Raw genomic sequence first — 25,564 nt, 5'->3', positions numbered from 1 at the left:
CTTTGCAATTTTGAGACTGCTGCATCCCTCTGCAAGATATCTCACTATTTTTGACTTTTCTGAGCCTGTCAAGTCCTTCTTTTGACCCATTTTGCCAACGGAAAGGACGTTGCCTAATAATTATGCACACCTGATATAGGGTGTTGATGTCATTAGACCACACCCCTTCTCATTACAGAGATGCACATTACCTAATATGCTTAATTGGTAGTAGGCTTTCGAGCCTATACAGCTTGGAGTAAGACAACATGCATGAAGAGGATGATGTGGACAAAATACTCATTTGCCTAATAATTCTGCACTCCCTGTAAACTTGGTGAACAAAACAAACAACATGAAAAACCTGGGCATGAAACTTGATGTGAACAACAGACAACCTGACAAAGAATGGAAAAGATGGAAGGAAGATGGCGCCGGTGAAGTCGGCTGCTGTCACGACTGCTCCGACCACTTTTTCTTTGTCTTTGTTTTTTAAGTTAGTTTTCAGCGTTTCTAAATCGGCAAAACTATCACCATTGGGTACATTAGGTATGACAGTGACACTCTTGTTTCTATTGGTATAAAATGTACTCCCAATTCGAAGTTTTTAACTCCGGATCCGAGCTGGCCGAGTGAGATCTTGAGGGAGAACAAAAGGAAGCGGCGGCGGCCTAGAGGGAAGCGAGCCGGCGTCAGGAACAGGCTGAGAGCTCGTGCACACCGCACACCTCTGCCTAGCATCCTGCTCGCCAACGTCCAGTCACTGGAGAACAAGCTTGATGACCTCAGGGCCAGGATAAAGTTCCAGAGAGACATTCGGGACTGCAATCTCCTCTGCTTCACCGAGACATGGCTAAACCCAGCGGTGCCGGACCACGCCATCCAGCCGGCCGAGTTCTTCTCGGTTCACCGCATGGACAGGACACGGGACTCGGGGAAGTCAAGGGGAGGCGGCGTGTGTTTAATGGTGAACAAAAACTGGTGCAACAGTGCGAACGTTGTTGCTCTCACATGCTCCTGCACACCAAATCTGGAACTACTGTCCATCATGTGTCTGTCACGGGGTGAAACGGGACAAGTTACTTAGAGTTTTTACTGTGCATGTTTTGCGATGTTTTATCTGTTTAATATTTTATTTTTGTATATTGGGTTTGTTTGTATGAATTCTATTGCATGTTTTTATCTTATTTAATTGAACACCTGTCCTGTAAAGACTCCACCCCTATCTGATTACTAACTTGATTTCACCTGAGAGGTACCAGAGAGGCCAATAAGAGGGCTGGGTAGACGACAGAAAGGAGCGCTTTTTGAGGACGAGTGAGGAAGGAAAGCTTTGCTTTGAGGAGTTGCGCTCGAAGGCTAGAGGCTGAGCGCCTCGGCTTCAGGCTGGAGGCTCGAAGCGGAAGAGACGAAAGAGATTGACCGGAGTGACTGAGAAGCTGAGCCAGAGATATGGAGAGAAGGCTTGGGCTATAGAGCTGTGACGGACGGCTGCGCTTGAAGGCTGGAGGCTGAGGGCCTCGGCTGAGGGCTGGAGGCTCGAGACGGATGAGACTGCAGAGAGCACCAGCGCGAAGGGCACCAGTGCACAGAGGACCAGCGCACAGATCGCCAGCGGGGATTGACAACACCAGCGGGGAGAGCGGAGACAGCACCAGCGGAAGGCACGAGACGGCTGTGCCGATTTGCAGTTTTAAAGAAGCGGCGGGCGGAGTTGAGAGCTCTGCCCACCCGGGCATACCGGGACACGGAATGCGGGGAGGAAGGCGAGGACTCCGCTGGGTTTCCCTTTTACACCATTTCGCTGGATTTCTTAGTTCTTTGTGACTTTTATACCGTGGCGGATGCCACTGGACTTTTAATGTTGTGTTTTATTGATTTTTATTGTGTTACCCCTTGGCCAGGGTTGTTTTAATTCATTTTACATTTTTAACTATTTAAATATAATAAATTATATTTTAATTATACAGTTTTTTCAATCGTGTGCTTTCCCTTGGCGGCTCCACTGCTCAATCCGGTTGGAGGAAGATTTTCTTCCTTCGCACAAAACCCACTGTGGAAGTAAAACCAGCCTTCCGCCTCCGTTACATGTCGTCCTTTTTATCTACCTCGGGAATTTACATCGGTCATTATAAGTGCCGTTTATATTCCACCACAAGCGGACACCACTCTCAGCACTGGAGCCCCCCAGGGGTGTGTTCTGAGCCCCCTGCTGTACTCTTTGTACACATATGACTGTGTGGCCACTACCAGCTCCACCACCATCATCAAGTTTGCTGACGACACCGTCGTGGTGGGCCTGATCTCTGATAACAACGAGACGGCCTACCTGAAGGAGATTAGGAATCTGGAGAACTGGTGCCAGAGGAACAACCTCCTTCTAAACGTCAGTAAGACCCCTGTCATCAACGAGTGCCCAGTGGAGAAAGTGGACAGCTTCAAATACCTCGGAGTTCACATCACGCAGGACCTGTCATGGTCCTGTCACAACACCGTGGTGAAAAAGGCCCGTCAGCGTCTCTACCACCTCAGACGCTTGAGAGACTTCCAACTGCCCTCCAAGGTGCTCAGGAACTTTTACTCGTGCACCATAGAGAGCATCCTGGCGGGAAACATCTTAACCTGGTTCGGGAACAGCACCATGCAGGACAGACGAGCTCTACAGAGGGTTGTGCGGTCAGCTGAGCGCACCATCCGCTCCGAGCTCCCTGACCTGCACTCAATCTACAGCAGGCGGTGCTGGACCAAGGCCAGGAAGATCGTGAAGGACCTCAGCCATCCCAACAACAGACTGTTCTCTCTGCTGAGGTCAGGAAAGCGATTCCGCTCCCTGAAGACCAACACAGAGAGACTGAGGAGGAGCTTCTTCCCGCAGGCGATACGGTCTCTCAATCACACCACCACACAGTACTGACCCACACATACAGTTCTTACACACACTGGACATTCTGGACATTGTGTCACGGCCCAGCGGCACGAGGGAACAAAGATGGACACAGGTGCAGAAACCAACCCGGAAGCGAGACGGTAGGGAACAAATGATTTATTTCCGCCCACAGGCAAACAAAAGCAAAAGCAAAGCGGCGCCACCACACTCGTGGCGCGTAGGATTATTTACGATAAAGAGGGCGACCTAGACACCTCTAGGAGACGGCTGAACAGCAGAGGCAGCGGGGAGGTAGAAACAGGACTAGGCAGGGGCCGGGGCATTGGTTTCAGGTGGAGGTGACAGGTGGGGCGGAAGCCCGGAAGCGGTCGAAGCGTGGGGAGGCAGGCAAGTGAGTGGTGGGCCGGCAGGCCACGTCGTGTTAGCAGCAGGCGGCCCAGGTCCAGGAAGGCGGGAGTGAGGGAGACAAGATCTCCACTCCAGGTGCTACCTCTGAGGACAAGAAAGACAAGTAAGACATCACACAGCGTCTGACAGAGTTATGATGCTCTTTGAATTTGAATGAACAGAAACATGGTGGCACGGTGGTTAGCACTGTTGCCGCACAGCAAGAAGGTCCTGAGTTCAATTCCACCATCAGGCCGGGGTCTTCCTGTGTGGAGTTTGCATGTTCTCCCCGTGTTTGCGTGGGTTCTCTCCGGGTACTCCGGCTTCCTCCCACCGTCCAAAGACATGCAGCTTGTGGGGATAGGTTAATTGGATAATCCAAATTGCCACTAGGTGTAAATGTGAGTGTGAATGGTTGTCTTTCCCTATGTGTTAACCCTGTGACAGACTGGCGACCTGTCCAGGGTGTACCCCGACTTTCGCCCTATGACAGCTGGGATAGGCTCCAGCGCCCCCCGCGACCCTGAAAAGGATAAGCGGAAGCGAATGGATGGATGGATGGGGTCTGGGGGCCGCCCACGACGGCGATGACGCCCGACCAGCAGCCAGGAAAGCGGCCGGCAGAGACGAGGTGGAACAGGACGAGCTGGAACTGATGACGGTGTGGCAACCACAGGACCAGACAAGGCAGGACCAGACGAGGCAGGACCGGATGCTGAAGCCGGACCTGGCGTGGAAGAAGCCACTGTGGCTGGACCAGACGAGGATGAGGCGGCTGAAGCCAGAGCTGGACCATGCGAGGGCGGAGCTGAAGCTGGACCAGGCGACGGCGTGGGTGGAGCTGAAGCTGAACCAGTAATAACACCTTTTTTAAATGATCTCACTTCCTTTTTAATTAAATTTTCCATCTCAGCCTTGTGGTCTTTTTTCTGTGAACTGAATGGTTTTTCAAAGGTCATTTGATGACTGAATAAAGCGATGAAACTAAATCGTATCAAATATCTCAAAAACTCTTACGTGGTATCTAAGGAACTTCATTTGTTCTTTATTTAAATTCCTTTCTGGATTCTAAAGACGTTTTTTCTGCAGTGTGGACGATATGACCCTGATTGCTCCAGATATTTCTTCATCTCTGACCAGTGAAGGCTCCTTATTTCATGACATCATCAGTCATCTGACTCTGGTAGGTCATCTGGATGTTTATACACGTGACAGACAAACAGCTGACCACATGAAATGATGCCAAAAGTTTTCTTTCACTAATTCAAAACGGCGCTGTCCCATTTTTAATTACAATGAGAGTGAAATTTAACTTTGAAACAAATCTCAAACGTATCGTTTTTTTGTCTCTCATTTATTTAGCGGTTTATCTTGTTCATTTTAGGATCTGTGATGTTTGCAGTCCTGAAACAGGACGTTGTGTCTTCAGCTTGTCGGCCATGTTTTCTTTCGTTCTTTCCTGGATGTTTTCTGTGTTTTGTTTTGTTTTTTTAATTGACCCAGATGTTTTGATCTTGGTGTAATGATTAATTATTTGTGTTCTGCATGATGTGCTAAAAAATGTCAGTGGGTCATTTGTGTTTAGGGTGGAGCTTCATCCTGTCATTAATGAGTGACCCTCTTAATTATTGATCGAGTAAAGTTTCATTATCACCTGAAGTCTGGAATAAATAAAAACAAAACAGTTTGAACCTGCATTTTATTCGACAGGATGAGATATTTAATTCATCTGGTGTTGGTGTTTACATTTATTATTAATAATGTGATTAAAAATATTCTTCTGTTTACTACGAATTGAAATGAAAAATCAAACAATAATCTGCAGTTCTGCTCTGAACTCCATGATTAAGATCTTCAGATTTTTCCGATGTCACAGTTTCATCTTGCTTTGTGAAATCCGTGGCTTGACTATCCCGACCACGTTTGTGATAAGTCACATGTTGTAGACTTGTCCTCGTTTACGCGAACACGCTCACAGTTGGATTAAATAAATTCTGGGTTGATTTATGACAACCCCCGTCTGATGGTGTTACAGAAGCCAGTTAGGGAAAGAAATCTCAGCTATGCTGAACTTGCTTCTTGGTTCAGGGAAGAAAAGAAAATTCAACATCAGTAATGACTCAGATATTTCCTCGTTATCTGTGCTGTTGTTCTGCTCCGTTATCATGTTTCCATTATTTGCACAGAAACAAAGTCCATTGCACTGACTGATATCAGAGGTTAAAGGTCAATGGGCTCTGAAGAAGTGATTCTGCTGAAGGTGCAGAAAAAGGAGAGACAAATGAACAAAGGAGAAGAGATAGAAAAGAGGATTTGAAAAAACGTGACAAAAAAGAGGAAGAAAGATTTCACAACAGACTGGCGACCAAAGCTACAGATGAGAAAAACAGACCAAAACCGAGCAAAGTGAGATAAAAGGTTGGTTTTACTGGTTCACACAGCAGGAAGAAAAAGCGGCTGAACGTTATCAATACATCCAGGAATCAGTGAAAGAATATCTGGCTACACTCGAGGTAAAGCCCTTCAGCTGGTTTGTTTCCTGTCAGAGAAATGCGTCATTTAGACTTTCTGCTGATTTTTCTGAACTTCATCTTTTTTCATTAATGTACTGGCTGGTGCCAAATTAAAGGAAAAGCCTGAACCTTTGGTCTTCCAGTAGTGAGGTGTAGCTGGCAGGGCTCCAGTCCACAGCGGGAGAAATCTCACTTTTATGGAAGGAGCAGAAAACCTGTGATGCAGCACAGCCTGCATTTATATCTGAGTTTGTCTTCTTTTCTGCTGTTTAAAGCACCAACGTCCTGGATCTCTGTTGGGATTTCCTTATTATTCTGCCTCATGTTTCTACTGATATTTTTGTTTTGGCGTCACCATGTTTTTACTGACAAGTTCAGCTAAAACTCTGACTTTGTGAATCCTGAGATAAAAGTGATCTTTTTATCCTCTGCAAACAGAGTTGACGTCAACTCTGGGATGGTTACCATGGTAGCATGCTCTGTGAATTTAGCCTGTTCGGTGGGCTGAGTTGAATTGAACTGACAGTAATTCCATCAGTGACTGATTATCAGCTCAGAGTGAGGTTGAGGCTGAGATGACTTTAACGCTCTAAATGAATTTAAAGTGACTTAAAAAGCAGCTGCAGCGAGTCAGGTTGTAATCGATTACATCCCCCAGCAGCCTACACCTACTGCAGCATAACTAAGGGAGGATTCAGGGTCCCCTGGTCCAGCCCTAACTATATGCTTTAGCAAAAAGGAACGTTTGAATCTTGACAGTAGAGATAGTGTCTGTCTCCTGAATCCAAACTGGAAGCTGGTTCCACAGAAGAGGGGCCTGAAAACTGAAGGCTCTGCCTCCCATTCTACTTTTAAATACTCTAGGAACAACAAGTAGGCCTGCAGAGCGAGAGCGAAGTGCTCTAATAGGGTGATATGGTACTACAAGGTCATTAAGATAAGATGGGGCCTGATTATTTAAGACCTTGTATGTGAGGAGCAGGATTTTGAAATCTGGATTTCTGAACAGGGAGCCAATGAAGAGAAGCCAAAACAGGAGAATGGCCTGTATTTGTATAGCGCTTTACTTATCCAGTCATCCACCCATGCACACACATTAACACACTGGTGATGGCAAGCTACATTGTAGCCACCCTGGGGCGCACTGACAGAGGCAAGACACTGGCGCCACCGGGCCCTCTGACCACCACCAGCAGGCAACGGGTGAAGTGTCTTGCCCAAGGACACAACGATTGAGACAGCTCTCTCTTTCTAGTCCCTGTCAGGACTCTTGCTGCAGCATTTTGGATCAGCTGAAGGCTTTTCAGGGAGTTTTTAGGACTTCCTGATAATAATGAATTACAGTCGTCCAGCCTGGAAGTAATAAATGCATGAACTAGTTTTTCAGCGTCACTCTGAGACAGGATATTTCTAACTTTAGAGATGTTGCACAAATGGAAGAACGCAGTCTTACATATTTGTTTAATATGTGCGTTGAAGGACATGTCCTGGTCAAAAATGACTCCAAGGTTCCTCACAGCATTACTGGAGGCCAAGGTAATGCCATCCAGAGTAAGAATCTGCTTAGATACCATATTTCTAAGATTAATAATAACTAACTATTGAATGCAGAGAGGTCTATTAACACATAGTGAATGAAGAGGAAACAGCCAATACATCATGGGAATCCCCCAGCAGCCTACACTTATTGTAGCATAAGCAAGGGAGGATTCAGGGTCACCTGATCCAGCCCTAACTATCAGGATCAGGAAGAAAAAAAAGTGGACAGTGACCGCACAGAGAGGACGCCAATGTTCACATGGTGGAGAGGAGTGAAAGAAGCATCTATGTCCACGTCTTCAAGCTTCAAGCTAAAGAAGCTCAGACACTTTTCTTTCCAAGCTCCTTAGAATAACATAACATGACCTCCTCAGCACCTACCTGTTATAAAAGTCCATCAGCTGGACCTGAGACCTCCATGAAATCTGACCAGCAACTTTAACCAGGTTAGCAAGTCTGGTCTCATTGGTTAAAGACAAATTACCGTAACCAAGCAATTAGGGCTGTGCGATATGACCAAAATCTCATATCCCGATATAAGACGTCTATCGTCCCGATAACGATATAAATCACACAAATGTAACTTTTTCTGTAAAGTCTGTGAATCTCGGGCAGCTCAACTTGCGTGAAGTGTTTCCAGCTGGGCGTCGTGTAGCTGGAGTCGAGTGTTTTAACCGATGCATGAAACGATGCATTTTTAGACATAAGTTGTAACGGCGCCGTTTTCTTTCTGAGTATTTATTACACGGCGTGCTGCGGGGAAAAGCCTGTTCTAACGTTTGAGTCTACGGTTTATTTTTTAGCACCTGACGGCTCTTTTTTTGCTTCTCATTCAGTTTATTTTGAAAAGTCTCAATGGGATCTTGAGCTTTATTGTGAAAGGTTTATGTGGAACATAAACAAGCGGACACGCGATGGTCTTATCATCATTGTTGCTAACAACAACGCATAAAAACAGGCGCTTGTCCGTCCGTGGTGGTTATATTAAATATAAGAGAAAGAGAACTTTAAGAAATGAATAATAACTATAGTGACATCAGAACATGAAAAAATATTGTTGTAAACAGTCTATTTTGCGACACCACAAAACAAACGATAGCGTAAAATGAAACGATAGACGTTTTTATATCGTCATCCGATATATATCGTTATATCAAACAGCCCTACAAGCAATGATACAAAACATTAAAACTGATTCAACAAAACTTTATAAAAAAGGGTCATCATTTCACATGAAATGTTCAACACTCCTTAAAAAGTACAGCTTTGTTGGACTTTTTTTCACTGTGGAATCAAAATGTGACTCAAAGAACAGAGCCTTATCAAGGACAACCCCCAAATTCTTACAACTATCCACCAGTTCAATGGCAGCAGTCTCAGTGCAGGATGGGGGATGGCTTCCTGAAGTCAATAACCATGTCCTTAGTTTCAAAGGTGTTGATCTTTAAGAATAACTGATCACACCAAGAACCAAACTCATCCACAACATCGTACGTCGTAGTCTAAGGAGCTCGGAAAGAAAAGCATCCAGACTGCTATCTTTTATGGCGTGGTCTGCTGGGGCGGCAGCATCTCTGCTGGGGACAGGAAGAGACTGAACAGGGTGATCCGAAGGGCCAGCTCTGTTCTAGGATGCCCTCTGGACCCAGTGGAGGTGGTGAGTGACAGGAGAACGGCGGCTAAGCTGTCATCCCTGATGGACAACATCTCCCACCCCATGCAGCAGACTGTGACAGCACTGAGCAGCTCCTTCAGTGGGAGACTGCGGCACCCACGGTGTGGGACGGAGAGATTTCGCAGGTCTTTCCTCCCCACTGCTGTCAGACTCCATAATAAAGACTTTAACTGATCAAGCACACACATCCACACATGTGCAATAATACTAAGTGCAATAATCCTTTCTGTCATCGTTGTATTTTTACTCAGTTGTATATAGTATTTGTATTCTATTTTTATCTTATTGTATATTTATTTTATTTTATTCTACTGTATATAGTATTTTATTTTATTCTATTCTGTACAGTTGTGTACTGTATTTATTCTTATTGTATTCTAATTTTTGCCTCATAACTTTTGCACTGTCCACTTCCTGCTGTGACAAAACAAATTTCCCACGTGTGGGACTAATAAAGGTTATCTTATCTTATCTTATCTTATCTTTACATTTCCTTGAAGACGTTTCACATCCGAGAAGCTTCTTCAGTTCTAAGAGCAACTGGTGGAGAGTCCCAGGTATTTAAGTGTTATGGGAGTGTCCCCATAAGAGGGTCGTGGACCCCCTATTGATCCTCTACCTAATCACACGAGCCAAGGTGTGAAAACGAGTGTAGGTCACAATCAGCAAGGGCTGGATATTACACCAAAAAAAATACACAAATCCAACCAAAGCTGTAAGACGCAGAAGGTGGTTTGAGAATAGGTGAGAAGAATCAGAGCGATAAAAGATGGGAGCAAAACTAACACAGGACACAAAAAAGACTAACTTTCAAAGTAAAATAGGAAGTGACCGAAAGATAATACACACATAGAAGATGACAGAAATACCACCAAAGGTCAAATAAAGAAACAATAAAGAGTAAAACACCGAAACACAAGGCAACGAAACCAAAGCAGGAACAACAATGCCCTAATGACTCAACATATTCAAAGACACCAAACGAGCTGTGAGAAATAACACGAACGTGAGCAAGACATGTTCACAGTGCATCTGTTTTCAGACTCCTGATAGTGTTTCAACCAATCAGTATTCAGTTTGCTGCTTTGCATCACGATGATTCTCTCAGTTTGTACCAAACTGTGTTTGAAAGTCTTGGATTAATTTCTTTTCTTTTGAAAGGCTCTGGGTCAGCAACATCACAGCTTCAGGAATTTAAAGGGATGTTTCAAACAAACTATTTAGTAAAGCTAACAGATACTCTTTAACCCTAACTCTGGAACTCTTATCTGTGTCACACACAGCTCCACCTCCTGCTCCTCCTCCAGACCGTCCGACGGGGTGCACCTTAGACCTTCAAGTCATCGCTCCATCAGCTGATGAGTTTATTTGTTCACTTGACTGATTCCTAAGAGAAAAATGGCTGCCAACTCACCGAAAGACAAGTGAGTAAAACAAAGAAGTGAGAATATTTTCACATTCATGCATAAAAAAGACAAAACAATCAGCAGTGACTATGTTCAGAAGTTCTTAGAAGTAGACATCACTGCTGATGACGAGTTATTATATATAATCAATATAACAAATGTGACAGATGATCAGATGTTAAAGTTTTGTTGTATCAGAAAACCAAAACTTGTAATCAAATAAATCAACAGGGACGGATTTTAATGTGATAAAGCTGCTGTTAGTTCAGGTCAGTTCGGGTTAGTTTTTAGTTTCTGATCTTTAAACATTTTCATAAAGTTTCAAGTGGTTTGTTGACGTTTGTGAACTGAGTGAAAAGTGGCTGCAGGGTGACGATAAGCAGTGACTGCAGCACAGAGATAAACTGATTATCAATAACACACCCTACACACACGCGCGCACACAAGTAACATATTTAGCAGTGTATATGAATATGGATGTTGCACACAGACGGATGTTTGGAACATGTGTGAATGTATTACTATAAAAGACTGCATTGTAAAGATGGCAGCTGGGATCAAGGAGCATCCTGACACTGCATCATGCAGAGAGTGGGAGGGGTTCACCAGCATGGGTGAGGATTTAGCAGATATCCTAACACGTGAAAAGGTCCTCACGTGTTAGGATATCCTCACTGTCAGCTGTACAGAAAACAGAAAGGGCACCCATCGAAGCTTTGGCAACTTCAAAGAGTACCTTCCTGCAGGGAGTGGTTGTGCTAGCAGAAAACACCAGGAAAGGCCAAAGAAACTCGGTCAAGGCCAGCATCCCCTAAAGACAAGGACAGACAAGATAGACTAAAATGGGCAAAATCGCTCATACTGGCATACTGGCAATGAATCTTCAAGATGGCGGCGCGCACGGGTGCAGCGGCTCTTAGCTCTCTTGTGTTCTAAGGTCAGTGAATCCCAGGAAGGCGGCAGGTCCTGATGGAATACATGGAAAGGTTCTCAGAGCATGTGCTGACGAACTGACCGGAGTCTTCACTAAAATCTTCAACCTTTCCTTGTCATCAAACACCGTCCCGCCCTGCCTCAAAACCTCCACCATCATCCCCATCGCCAAGAAGACAGCTGTGGCCAGCCCAAATGACTACAGGCCTGTTGCACTTACGCCTGTAGTGATGAAGTGCTTTGAGAGACTGGTCTGTCAGCACATCAGGGCCGGTCTGCCTCCCACTCTGGACCCCCACCAATTTGCCTACAGGACAAATCGTTCCACCGAGGACGCTATCACCACAGCGCTCCACACTGCGCTGAGTCACCTGGAGCACCGAGGAAGCTATGTGAGAATGCTCTTCCTGGACTTCAGCTCAGCATTCAATCATATCATCCCGGAGATCCTGGTCCAGAAACTGTCTCACCTGGGACTCTCCACCCCCATCTGCCTCTGGATCAAGGACTTCCTGACAAATAGACCACAGTCTGTCAGACTCGGCCCCCACCGGTCCAGCACCATCACACTCAGCACCGGGTCTCCACAAGGATGTGTTTTGAATCCCCTCCTGTTTATGCTCTACACATCCGACTGCTCCCCTACCCATCTCTCAAACACCATCATAAAGTTCGCGGATGACACCACAGTGGTTGGACTCATCTCAAGGGGGGATGAGTCGGACTACAGAGATGAGGTCAACAGACTGACTGAGTGGTGTTCAGTTAACAACCTCCAACTGAACACCACGAAAACTAAAGAACTTATCTTGGACTTCAGGAAGGGCAGAGCAGACCCGGCCCCACTTTACATTCACGGGAGCTGTGTGGAGAGGGTACAGTCCATGAGGTTTCTGGGCGTGCAGATATCTGATGACCTCTCCTGGACTGCAAATACTACAGCGGTGGTTAAAAAGGCCCAGCAGCGTCTCCACTTTCTGAGAGTGCTCAGGAGGAACAACCTGGAGGAGAGGCTGCTGGTGACATTTTACAGAGCCACCATAGAGAGCATCCTAACGTACGGCATAACAACATGGTATGCAGGGTGCTCAGCTGCGGACAGGAAAGTACTGCAGAGGGTCATCAACACAGCCCAGAAGATCACTGGCTGCTCTCTGCCCAGCCTGGAGGTCACTGCAAACTCTCGGTACCTCAGCAGAGCTGGCAATATCATCAAGGACCACTCTCACCCCAGCAACCAACTGTTTGAACTATTACCGTCAGGCCGACGGTACAGGTCACATAAAACCAGGACAAACAGATTCAGGGATAGCTTCTTTCCCAGAGATATCACCGTAGTAAATAAGCACAAAAACAATTGAACCTGCTTAGCTATACCATACTGTCATTATATTATGCTGCTATCCTGTATATATTGTTCATTCTATTGTTTGAGTACTTACGATTGTTTTTTTGTACTTTTTATATTTTACATTTATATTTATTATTGAAACTTGCACTCCAATTTCGTTGTACTCTGTACAATGACAATGAAGGCTATTCTATTCTATTCTATGCCAGACTCCAAAAGCTCCCACCAGAGGTGGCAAAAGAACAGACATCCCTTACTTAAGACGTACACATACTAATGTTGAAAAATACTCCAAGTAATAGCTGAAGTACTGATTCAACTTTACTCTGATACTCTGATTCTTTACTGAAGTAAGAGTGAATATGTATTTAGCTGAGTAAGAAAACAAAGGTTACTCTTTGGAGGGCGTTCCTCTCAGGTGTTGGTATGAAGGTGGAGTTCAGTGAACGAGTCTCTGCTCCACTTGATGTAAGCTAACTGTGACCATGAACCCAAAGCCACTGTGCAGCAGTCACACACTGTTCTTTACTATAAACCCATCACAGTGCAGCAAACTAAGTTTCAGGAAGCATTTGAATTTTCGCTCTGTAGCCCAAAAGATTTGAGATTTGAAACGTGACAAGCACAACGAAGGCAGGACTGATTTTTCTGTCTGTTCAGACAGCAGCTGTTTGTGAATGGACCGGTTTTACTCAAGCACTTTATACAACATACCTCATTCATACAAGCACCTCTTTCTAGACCTACATGCTTTCTGTCTAACATGCACATGCCAATGAGTGTATCAGTGTCTTGGCCAAGACACATACAGACTGCAGACTGGAGCAGCTAGCAACCAACAACCTTATAATTAGTAGATGACCTGCTCTACCTCCTGAGCTACAACCAAATCCAATGCTAGGCCCTTTGCGCTACCATTGTACAGAGACTGTAAATAAATGATGTAAGATAAGGGTTAAAACAGACACACCTGAGTATTAGCTGACACTTAGCTGATCCACCTGCAGAAAACCTTACAGAAACAGATCTGATGAGTTTAGTTAAATATTTATACCTGGTTTTAATCCTTTACCACTTCTCATTATTCTGCGACTCTTTCACAGTGAAAGCATCAGAATAACATTTTATTTTAAAAATCTCTGCAGGTATTTTGGAGTATGGCTGATTTTCTTCATGCTTGGTTTGGGAACGTTGCTGCCGTGGAACTTTTTCATGACTGCTACCAAGGTGTGACATTGCTTCCTGTTTTCACTTACATACTATTTTGTCCTCAAAATAAATTTTTATTTTGAAAGATATTGCATTATATTTGAAACAGTGGTTTGTTTGTAGACAAACAACAGCTGTGATGAAGTGAGTAACTGTGTTTATCAGAGGTGTTTTGCAGGTATTTCATGACCAGCTGCAGGTAAACTGAGTCATTAAAGGTATTTGTGGAGTTAGTGTCACTGCAGCTTTATGCTCTGTCTGCCTGTCTGTCAGTACTTCACCAGCCGTCTGAAGGACACCTCAGTGGTAATTTCTTCAGCCAATCAGACAGAGGTATCCAGTGATGATCGCACTGTCCTCGAGGCCATATTCAACAACGTCATGACGCTCTGTGCAATGTTACCACTGCTCATCTGCACGTGTCTCAACTCCTTCCTGCTCTCACTGTGAGTAAAGCGCCACACTGCTGACATCAGCGAATGTATTAGTGAATGTGTTAGTACTTATATTTTTACTACAAACCTCAGTCACTCAATTACACACACATTCATACGAGCTGTAAACAGTATTTTCTATACTTTATTGTCTCTTCTAAAATTCACACACACACACTGATGGATGCATCAGGGTTATGGCCACTTCAGCATGCAGACTGCAGCAGCCAGGGTCCAAATAACTAATCGGGTCATTCGACTGGTAAATGACCCGCTCTATCGCCTGAGCCAAAACCGCACAATATCCCTTTAAAGAGCATCTGCTCACCTTGAGCTCCAAGCCTGTCCTTGAGCTTCCTCTTTTCCTTCTCCTGTCAGAATCTCGCAGCGTCTGCGTGTCATGGGCAGTCTCTTTGTCATCATGCTTGTTTTCATCATCACCGCTGTCCTTGTGAAAGTTCCTCTAGAGCCCTTCCACTTCTTCCTCAGTACCATGGTGAAGATCGTCATCATCAACTGTGAGTCTTTTTTTTCTTTGTTTCGTTTGTTTGTCCGTATGTTCAGCCTTTGGGCCATACTACAGGGCAGTCTGTTAATCTGTTCGTTCATTCGTTCTGGGATCTTACAGATCAGTTTTTAACCAGGTCTGTAAGATCCCGGATTTTTTATGCAGCCAGACTGAGGAACTGAGCTCATGGTTTTATTCCACCTGTCGGACTGCTTTGGTCACTGTGGCTCATTTAAAAACCAGACTACCTAAAACTAAATCCGAGCTGTCAGACGCGACTGCTGTCGAGCTGAGTGGAAAAAGGACAAACTACAAGTGATGTTCCAGATGCCAAAGAACTGTTGGCATCAATATAAAAAAAAACTGTAAAAGATGCCAAAAGAAAACACTTTTTATTTAAAACTATTAACTCTGTTCTTAGTGCACCACATACTGACTGGATCGAGCCCTCGCCCGAAGGCTGTGAAATTTTTTTACACTTTTTTATTGAGGTCTCGTCCACAAGGGCCCAGATCTCTCCTTGTGCTCATAAATAAATAATAAGAAATAACATTTTATTTATATAGCACCTTTCTACACAGAATCACAAAGTGCTGCACATAAGATAATAAATTATAAAAGGTAAAACAGACAATATGAAACAGGCAGAAATTTAACCAAAAACAGTTTTAAAAAGGTGAGTTTTGAGTTGTTTTTTAAAAACAACTATTGAGTCCACAGTTCTTAATGTATGAGGGAGAGAGTCCACAGTCTCGGGGCCACAGAGGCAAAAGCTCTGTCACCCTTAGTTCTCATCTTAGTCTGTTTTATAGCAAGTAAGCCCTGATCAGATGACCTCCGGGACCTGCTGGGGACATCGGGCTGTAGCAGATCGGAGATGTAGGCTGGTGCCAGTCCATGCAAGGCTCTAAATGTCAAGACCAGGATCTTAAAATGTACTCTAAATTCCACAGGAAGCCAGTGTAGCTGAAATAGCAACGGTGTCACATGAGAATACTTGGAGGATTTTGTCAACAGCCTCGCTGCAGCGTTTTGCACAACCTGCAGACGATCCAGAGAACCTTTGCTTAGACACATAAACAAAGAGTTACAATAGTCCAAGCGTGAGGAAATAAATGCATGTATCTCCAGTTCAGGGCGAGATTGTGTATTTTGTTGTACAGTTATTTTATTTTCAACTTTAATTTATATATTTTATCTTATTCTTTCCCAGTTAAATTTACCCTTCATTCAAATTTGTGTTGTACAGTTATTTCATTTTTAACTTTAACTTTTATATTTTATTTTATTTTATTCCTTCCTAGTTAAATTTACCCTTTTTAATTTTCATATTTATTTCTTATCTTGTTCATAGCCTTTTTTTCTTTAGGTCACGAGCAGTTGTGTAAGCATTTCACTGCATATCGTACTGTGTATGACTGTATACGTGACAAATAAAATTTGAATTTGAATTTGAAAAAGGGCTGTTTCCATGGAGTGAGCTCTACAAAAGCCAGACTGAAACTTATCGCAAATGTTATGTTTGTCCAGAGCTGCTATAAGATGCTTAGCCACAACCTTTTCTGAAAGCTTAGCAGTTAACGGTAATTTACAGATAGGTCTGTAGCTCCTCCAAAGAGAGGGGTCTAGCTGAGTTTTTTCAAAAAGTGGGAGAATAGCAGCATTTTTAAAATAAACCGGAACTATACTAGACGCCAGTGAAGACTTGATTAGAGTGAGCACAGATGGACCAATAACCAGGAAGTGTCATGGATCGCTGTGTGGCAAGCAGGAGGAGGACCCAAATGCAAAACTCACAGACACGGGGATGAACTCGAGAAACACAGCTTTAATGCTGGTACGGCAGAACACAGGAAATACAAAACTAAACTGGGGAAAAGTAAACTAACACTCGCAGGTAGACACAGGAAGATCCACACAACATGAGGGAGAACGCGACGCCGAACAGAGGGAGACGCAGACAGAAATACACAGAGGGTTAACGAGGAAAGTGGGAACACACGGGGAACACACGGGGAACACAGCTGACACAGATAACCATAACGAGACAGGGCGGGGTGAACATAACACTGACGGGAGACAGGCAGAGTCAAACAGGAGGAGAGAGAGCACGGGGAAAACACAGACATAACGGGCTGAGGAAGACATGGAATAAAACACGAGGGCTCACAGTTACACAGGGGCACACAGGAGGTAACCAAATAAGGAACATCTTAACAGAAGAACCTAGGAACCAAGGCATGACTAGGGGATGAAATACAAAACATACAAAAACTGAGAATACCGGGCCCACGTGGCCCGGCTCCATGACAGGAAGACATTTTTGAATAATGATGCAGGTAAAATGTCAAGTGGACAAGAGGATGCTTTCGCTGAATTCACTAGTTTTACCAGCTCAGGTAGTGAAACAGGAGAGAAAGTATCCTAAATGACAGGGCGTGATGAGGTGGAGATAGACATAAGGTTCAAGGTCTTCAAGGTTCTTTATTATTTGTCACATGCATAGTTATAAGTATAACACACAGTGAAATGTAACCTGACACGCTCCTCGACATGTGCAAAGAAATTGGGGGGGGGGGGGGGTGTAGAGGAAGAACATTATATATATATATATATATATATATATATATATACATATAGTATATACACTGGGTGAATGTGCAGTAGTAGCAGCAGCAAGCAGGTGAATTCTGTACATTAATATGAATAGATATCTGACTATTTTACAGGATAGACAATATAAACATATTTAAAATTAAAGGAATTGAAATGTACATTGTGCCTTGGTTTAGTGTCTGGAAGAGTCCTGTCTCAGTCAATTATAGATGATGTGAGAGGGCGGGTGTGTGTGTTTAGGGCACGGATGGCTTGGGGATAGAAGCTCCTCTTGAGTCTCTCTGTCCTTGCCCGGAAGATGCAGAACCTTCTACCAGATTGCAGAAGTTGGAACAGTTTGTTGCCAGGATGGGACGGGTCCTTCAGTATCTGCTCTAGTCCGGCATCTCCTGGTGTAGGTGTCCTGAAGCGGGGGGAGAGCAATCCTGCAGCAGCGTTCTGCTGTACGGATCACTCTCTGGAGAGCTTTTTGGTCCTTCACACAGCTGTTCCCAAACCACGATGTCATGTTCTGTGTGAGGATGCTCTCCACAGCGCCTGTATAGAAAATCCTGAGGATCTTTGGAGAGACCCTGAACTTCCTCAGTTGTCGTAGGTGATACAGGCGCTGCCTAGCCTTTTTGGTCTGGACCTGAATGTGGGCAGCCCATGTCAGGTCTGAGGAGATGTGGACACCAAGATACTTGAAGGACTGCACCCTCTCCACTGGAGCTCCATTGATGATGATGGGCTTGTAGTCTCTGTGCTGACTCCTTCTGAAGTCCACCACCAGCTCCTTGGTCTTGCTGACGTTCAGCTGGAGGTGGTTGTCCTGGCACCACGATGCCAGATTCTTCACTTCATCCATGTAGGCCGCCTCATCGTTGTTGGAGATGGCACCCAACACCACTGTGTCGTCAGCAAACTTCACAATGGTGTTGGAGCCGTGGGTGGCCACACAGTCTGAAGTGTAGAGGGAGTAGAGCAGTGGTGAGAGGACACATCCCTGAGGTGCTCCTGTGTTGATGGTGATGCTGTTGGAGAAGCACCTGCCCACCCTCACCACCTGAGTTCTGCCAGTGAGGAAGTCCAACACCCATGCACACAGACGGCTGTTAAGTCCCAGATCCCTCAGCTTTGTGAACAGTCTGCAGGGCACTATTGTGTTAAACGCTGAACTGTAATCAACAAACAGCATTCGCACATAGTTACCCTGTTTCTTGTCCACGTGGCTGAGAGTGGTGTGTAGGACGTGGGCGATGGCATCCTCTGTGGATCTGTTGGATCTGTAGGCGAACTGCAGCGGATCTGTGGTGTCTGGGATGGAGGAGGAGATGATGTTCTTCAGCAGCCTCTCAAACACCTTCATTACTACCGAGGTCAGTGCAACTGGCCGGTAATCGTTCAGGGATGAGGGTTTGCTGTTCTTGGGCACAGGGATGATGATGGATCTTTTGAAGCATGTGGGGACCACAGACTTCGCCAGGGACTCGTTGAAGATGTAAGTGAACACACCTGCTAGCTGGTCAGCACAGCAGCGCAGCAGACGGCCGGTGATGCCGTCTGGCCCCGCCGCTTTCCTTGTGTTCACTCTCCTCAGTGCTGCTCGGACGTCATGCTCCGCGATGCTGGTCACCGGTCTCTCGCTGATGACGTCACTGTCCTCGGTAGTCAGGCGGTAGATAGCATTAACAGGTGCTGAATGAGAAAAATTCATTCTTATGTTATTAATCTTTGCAAGAAGAAAAGAAAGAAAACTGTCACAGTCCTCATTAGATGAAATAGGGGCTGCGGAAAGAGCAGGAGTAACAATGCCACTAATGTCTTGATGCATGCTCAATCATCCAGGTAAGTAAATCCCCAAAAGTTGATTCTGTTCATCTGGACGTAGCGTTTCCTGAAGGAACAATGGGCTGGGATAATTGCATAATTAAGATTAAGGAACTGACCTCCCAGCCCATCGTTCCTTCAGTGGGCTGGTTTCAGTCATTATGCAAATGTCCTGTTTATAAGATTGAAACCTGCAGTCAGCTGAGACTGAAGACGTCACCTGGATGATGATGAAACATCATGTCATCAGATGAACAGAATCAACTTTTGGAGAATGCCACTAATGGTGTTAAATAGCACCTAAGGATTACCTCTGCTCTTTGCAACCAAGTGTGAGAAATAGGCAGCCCTTGCATCTCTGATAGCATTATTAAAAGAACTTAAAAGGTCCTTTAGGTACAGGAAATGAACATTTAGGTGAGGGAGTTTTCCTCCCTCACGTTTTAGACAACTAATACTGTCATTTAGCCAAGGAGGAAATTTGCAAGCAGAAACTCTACTCATTTTATCTGGACAAATTTCATCTAACATAAAAAGGCTATAATTATTCAAAAGATTGGTTGAATAGTCAACATCATTATGAGGAGATAGCTGTAGGTTAAAAGCATCCGCAAATTTCTCCGCTGTGGAGGAATCTAAGGTACGAGAGCTAACCTTCCATTGAACAGGGGACAAAAGCTCATTAAGAGACAGTTTAAAAACAATAACATCGTGATCAGAAATAAAAAATGTCCTCAGAGCAAATAAAATCAATATTTAAACCCAAAGTAAAAACAAGGTCCAGTGTGTGACCTTTGCTGTGCGTAGGACCGGACACATGCTGAGCAAAATGAGTCCATAACATTCATAAAATCTCTGGTGAAAGGGTCAGAGTCATCATCAATGTGTGTATTAAAGTCCCCAACTACGAGCAACCTAGACAGCTTTAAATTCGAGGATAAGATAAGAAGTCACTGAGCTCCGACAAAAATAACCTATTTGAGCCAGGTGGACGATACAACACAGCACAGTAAAACGGATCCTTGTTTCCAATTTTAAGCAGCTGCAGCTCAAATGAAAGAAATTGTCCAATTTTCATGGAGCGGGAGGAGAAACGTTCCTGGAAAGCCACAGCGAGACCACCACCCCGACCAGAAACCCGAGGCTGGGTAATAAAAGTACAGCCATCCGGGCAGAGTTCAACAAATGACGAATGGTCTACATCCCGCTGCCCGGTCTCAGTCAGGAATAAAAAATCCAGTTTTTTAGATGATATAAAATCATTCAACAAGAATCATTTATTTGACAGAGATTGAGCATTAAAAACCGCCATATTCAGTGAAGTAGAAGCCTCCGTATTTGCAGAGGCTCGAGTTAAAGGATGTAGAAACTCAGGGTTTGAACCATCACGCTCGTAGAATCTGCTCACCGTGGGAAGAAAAAGCTAGCCGGCAGAAGAGTCTGGATAAACCCTCCTCAGGCAGGCCGGTCTCAAAGAGCCGGCGTATCCAAACAGGGACGTGGAAAACAAGTCCCCCTCCATGGAGCTTTTCTGAGCACAGGAGATAAGGCACACTCGGCGTCGCTTAACAGCCAATCAGAATCAGAATCAATACTTTATTGATCCCTGGGGGAAATTACTTTTCGTTACAGTGCTCCATTACAAACAAGCATTAACAGAGACAGACAAGACACTAACTAAGAATAGCACCATATATACAACCATATATATACATAAAAGTCACTTATTAATAAATAGCTGAAAAAGAACATGTGCAAGAAGGGTGTAGCTGTTGCAGTAAACAGTGTGTTAGGTGGAGGAGTTGTACAGGGAGCCACAGGCAGGAAAGATTTCCTGTGTCGTTCAGTGGTGCATCATGGGTAATCTCAGTCTCTCACTGAACGAGCTCCTGTGACTGACCAGCATGTCATGGAGTGGGTGGGAGGTGTTATCCAACATTGTCTTTATCTTGGACAGCATCCGCCTCTCCGACACCACCTTGAGGGAGTCCAGCTCCATCCCCACAACATTGCTGGCCTTACGGATCAGTTTATTAAGTCTGTTGGCATCTGCGACCCTCAGCCTGCTCCCCCAGCATGCAACAGCATAGAGGATCGCACTGGCCACAACAGACTCATAGAAGATCCTGAGCATTTTCTGGCAGATGCTGAAGGACCTCAGTCGCCTCAAAAAATAGAGACGACTCTATTCCTGTAAAGTGCTGTGGTGTTTTTAGCCCAGTCCGGTTTATTGTCAATGTGTACTCCAAGGTATTTATAGTCCTCCACAATGTCAACACTGACCCCCTGGATTGAAACAGGGGTCAAGTGTTTCCTGGTCTTCCTGAAGTCCACGATCAGTTCCTTGGTCTTTGCCACGTTGAGCTGCAGATGATTCTGCTCACACCACGTGACAAAGGAGTCGACCACAGCCCGGTACTCTGTCTCATCATCCCTGCTGATGCATCCAACCACCGCAGAGTCATCAGAAAACTTCTGAAGATGGCAGGTCTCTGTGCAGTGGCTGAAGTCTGTGGTGTAGAGGGTGAAGAGGAAGGGGGAGAGGACAGTCCCCTGTGGTGCCCCTGTGTTGCTGATCACCTTGTCAGACACACACTGTGGGAGACGTACATATTGTGGTCTTCCTGTCAGGTAATCAACAATCCAGGACACCAGAGAAGCATCCACCTGCATCGCTGCTAACTTATCACCCAGGAGGGTCGGCCTGATGGTGTTGAAAGCACTAGAAAAGTCAAAAAACATGACCCTCACAGTGCTCGCCGGCTGGTCCAGATGGGTGTAGACACGATTGAGCAGGTAGATGATGGCGTCCTCAGTTCTGAGACGAGGCTGATAAGCGAACTGAAGGGGATCCAGATGTGGTCTTACTATGGGTCGCAGCTGGTCCAGGATGAGCCTTTCCAGGGTCTTCATGATGTGGGAGGTCAGTGCCACAGGCCTGTAATCCTGGGGGCCACTGGGACGTGGCGTCTTTGGTACAGGGACGAGGCATGATGTCTTCCACATCACCGGGACCCTCTGCAGACTCAGACTCAGCATAAACAGTTTATGAAAGACTCCACACAGCTGGGGGGCACAGGTCTTGAGGACAAGGGGACTCACTCCGTCTGGTCCAGCAGACTTGCCTGAGTGAAGTCTCCTCATTTGCATCTCAACCTGGTATTGAGTGAAGGTGATGGGTGGGGGAGGGGTGTCAGGAATCTCACAGGAGGCAACATGTGAAGAGAGAGGCTGGCACAGTGGTGTGGTTCTGGATTCCAGGCTGACTGCAGGTGAGGTTGTGGGGGTGGGAGCAGACACTGTGGTGTCGAATCTATTGAAAAACAGATTCAACTCGTCGGCTCTATTCTCACCTCCCTCAGCTCCCTCAGTTTACAAGGGTTTCATTCCGTGTTTTTCTTCAGAAGCTCTACAGTCTTATTTGTTTGTCGTGTCATTTGTCTGCCTACATTATTGCACTGATATTGCTGTTGGTTGGCCTGAATCCAGTGATGGTCTTCATGCCCCTCCACACCTCTCTCATGCTGTTCTGCTGGAGTTTCCACTCCAGCTTCCTCCTGTAATTGTCCTTAGCCTCTCTGATCTTGTCCTTTAGTAACACCTGGACCTTCCTCACCTCCTCTTTATTGCCCCCTCTGAAAGCCCTCTTCTTGTTGTTGAGGAGGGCTTTGATGTCAAACCCCGCTGCCAGTAAAGCCTGAGCTTTACCTGAATACCTCCCCTTCTCCCTCTTCTTCTCTGTGGTCTAGAGGATCCGCCGAATGGTGATGGAGGAGGGTGGAAAATGCCGAAGGAGGATGAAGAGACATCGTAAGGCATCATAGAGGATTGGATGGATAGCAAAGACAGATGATCATACACCAAGGCAGCCAATACATCATTAAAACTAAATGAGAACAGCAGAGTGGAAAAAAATAATATAAACGTAGTGGAGCGCGACAAACTGCACCCGGCCGCGGCAGAGCCAAACACAGGCGGCATCACACCGGAAGCAGCAAAAAAAAAAAGACCTCTCAGTCTCTGCTTCCTGCTCTGCTGTCTTTGACAGGTCTGAGCCTGTGACTCTGTCCTTTTTAAAGGAAACTGTTGGTCGTTTTAAGCCTGCAGGGTCTCCAATTCCCAATGCTTCCTCCAACTACTCGCTCAACCACCACGTCATCTAGGTAAACAGCACAGCCTTTCGGCGCATTAACAACCAAACTCATGAGTCGCTGAAATGTGGCTGGAGCATTGTGTAAACCAAAACCGATGACTGTATATGAATAAAGACCAGATGGCGTGATGAAAGCATTGGCACCTGCCAATATCCCTTCAACAGATCGAAATTTCTCACATTTTCTGCTGCACCAACTTGGTCAATACAGTCGTCACTATGAGGCAAAGGATAAGAATCAGGTTTGGTCACTGCATTTACTGTTACAATGGCCACAGGCCGATAGCTAAACTGGACTCAAACACACAAAAAAACCTTAGAGCCGATACCAACGTGAGGTCATTGATGAACTGGGAAAGCAAAATGTTTTAGAGGTTTTCCAATCTGGTTTTAAATCCTTTCATACAATCAGCCCTGTTCAAAGTTTTTAATGACATATTTTTAGCTAATGGCGCTGGGGACTGTGTTGTTCTGGTGCTTTTGGATTTGACAGCTGTGTTTGATACAGCGGATCACGCCATTTTACTCTCTCGTTTGGAGTAGTGGGTGGGCATTAGGGGCACAGCACTGGAGTGGTTCAGGTCCTACTTGGTGGGGCGAACTGTGACCATGTGTCGTCCTCCGCCCCTCTTTTGTGTGGTGTCCCACAGGGCTCAGTTCTAGCCCCCTCCTCTTTTCTTTAGATCTGCTTCCTCTTGGTTCTGTACTGAGAAAGCACGGCATTGCATTCCACTTTTATGCTGATGACTGTCAGATCTATGTCCCTCTAAAGAAAAAAAGGCAGATACCTTACACAGCCATTACTTCAGTGTCTCGATGACATTAAGGCTTGGATGTCTGTTAACTTTTTAAAATTCAACGATAAAAAGACTGAGGTGATGGTCTTTGGTAGCCGCACTGAGACGCCTAATGTGTATAAAAAATAAAGCCAAGTCTTTCACGGCAGCACTTTGAGACAGTGATCCACGCCTTTGTTAGCACTCGGCTGCATTACTGTAATGCACTTTATATAGGGGTCAGTGCATCATATATTACTCATCTACAGAGGGTGCAAAATGCCGCAGCTCGTCTTTTAACTGGCACTCGAAAGTTTGAGCACATTTCCCCTATTTCAGCTTCACTTCACTGGCTGCCCATTTCTTTTAGGATTCATTTTAAAATTCTTTTATTTGCTTCTAAAGCTCTTTTGTTGTAGCAGCTCCCAAACTGTGGAACGAGCTTCCTTTAGAGATTAGACAGGCCTCTTCACTGCCTGTTTTTAAGTCACTCCTGAAACCCTCCTCTTTACCCTGACCTTTGACACCACGTGAGATGTTGGTTTTTATTTTATTTTTTTATTTTAGTTGATTCCATGCTGTTTTATCTTGTTTTGTTTTTTAACATGGGGCTGTTTTAATTTTTATGTATTATGTGTTTTATTTATTTATTTTTGCTGTTTTCTGTTGTTCTATTGTTTTTAACTTTCTTTCTGTACAGCATTTTGGTCCTGTGCTGGATATTTTAAAGTGCTTTATAAATAAAATTGGATTGGATTGGTTCGTTCGTTCGTTCGTCTGTCTGTCTGTTCAGCCTTTGGGCATGCCACAGGCCATTCTGTTAATCTGGTTGTTTGTTTGTTTGTTCAGCCTTCGGGGCAGTGCTACAGGGGAGCCTTTTCGGGATGGCTGGATTGCTCCCAGCTTCATACACAACTCCCATCATGAGTGGTCAGGGACTCGCTGGGACCTTTGCTGCCTTCGCCATGATCTGCGCCATAGCAAGTCTGATCAATAACTCATTGGATTCAGTTTTATGACACTTTGCAGGAACTTGAATGTCAGTACACAGAGATTATAAAAGGTTGATTTTCTGTCTTTTTCGGGTACAGGCGGTTCGGAGCTTCAGGATGCAGCGTTTGGGTATTTCATCACAGCCTGTGTGGTTATTTTTTTGTCCATTCTCTCCTACATCCTGCTGCCCAAACTGGTACGTTGTCCTTTTATTCCATCTCCAAGACCTGAGATACAAAATATGGAACACAAACACATCATGCATCATTGCAGTACTAGCCCCTCCCACAGCCGCCAGCTCAGTGCATCCTTAAGAAATCAGATCTCACAGACTCTGTTCCATCCTCAGCTTGCCCCTTTCAAGGCATCATGAGTGAGTGCTAATAGACTTTTGTT

At 45.0% G+C, this 25,564-nt stretch overlaps 1 protein-coding gene across 5 annotated transcripts in view; it reads left to right on the top strand.

The window, feature by feature from the left end:
* Positions 1-5,494: 5,494 nt before the first annotated feature.
* The window catches only part of LOC101471560 (equilibrative nucleoside transporter 1), a 35,771-nt gene continuing 15,701 nt past the window's right edge, over positions 5,495-25,564 (top strand). For 3 of the 5 annotated variants that reach the window (XM_014411528.4, XM_076885351.1, XM_076885352.1), the window contains exons 1-7: positions 5,495-5,766; positions 10,264-10,404; positions 13,816-13,897; positions 14,153-14,325; positions 14,692-14,831; positions 25,025-25,159; positions 25,267-25,364. In XM_014411528.4, the coding sequence (XP_014267014.1) occupies positions 10,379-10,404; positions 13,816-13,897; positions 14,153-14,325; positions 14,692-14,831; positions 25,025-25,159; positions 25,267-25,364 (654 nt within the window). In that variant the 5' untranslated portion in view covers positions 5,495-5,766; positions 10,264-10,378. The remainder of the gene's footprint in view (positions 5,767-10,263; positions 10,405-13,815; positions 13,898-14,152; positions 14,326-14,691; positions 14,832-25,024; positions 25,160-25,266; positions 25,365-25,564) is intronic. The other 2 variants (XM_014411527.4, XM_014411526.4) reach the window with 2 other exon arrangements.

This window comes from Maylandia zebra, linkage group LG6 (assembly GCF_041146795.1).
Source record: "Maylandia zebra isolate NMK-2024a linkage group LG6, Mzebra_GT3a, whole genome shotgun sequence".
Lineage (NCBI taxonomy): Eukaryota > Metazoa > Chordata > Actinopteri > Cichliformes > Cichlidae > Maylandia > Maylandia zebra.
This window is presented reverse-complemented; position numbering and strand designations above follow the sequence as displayed.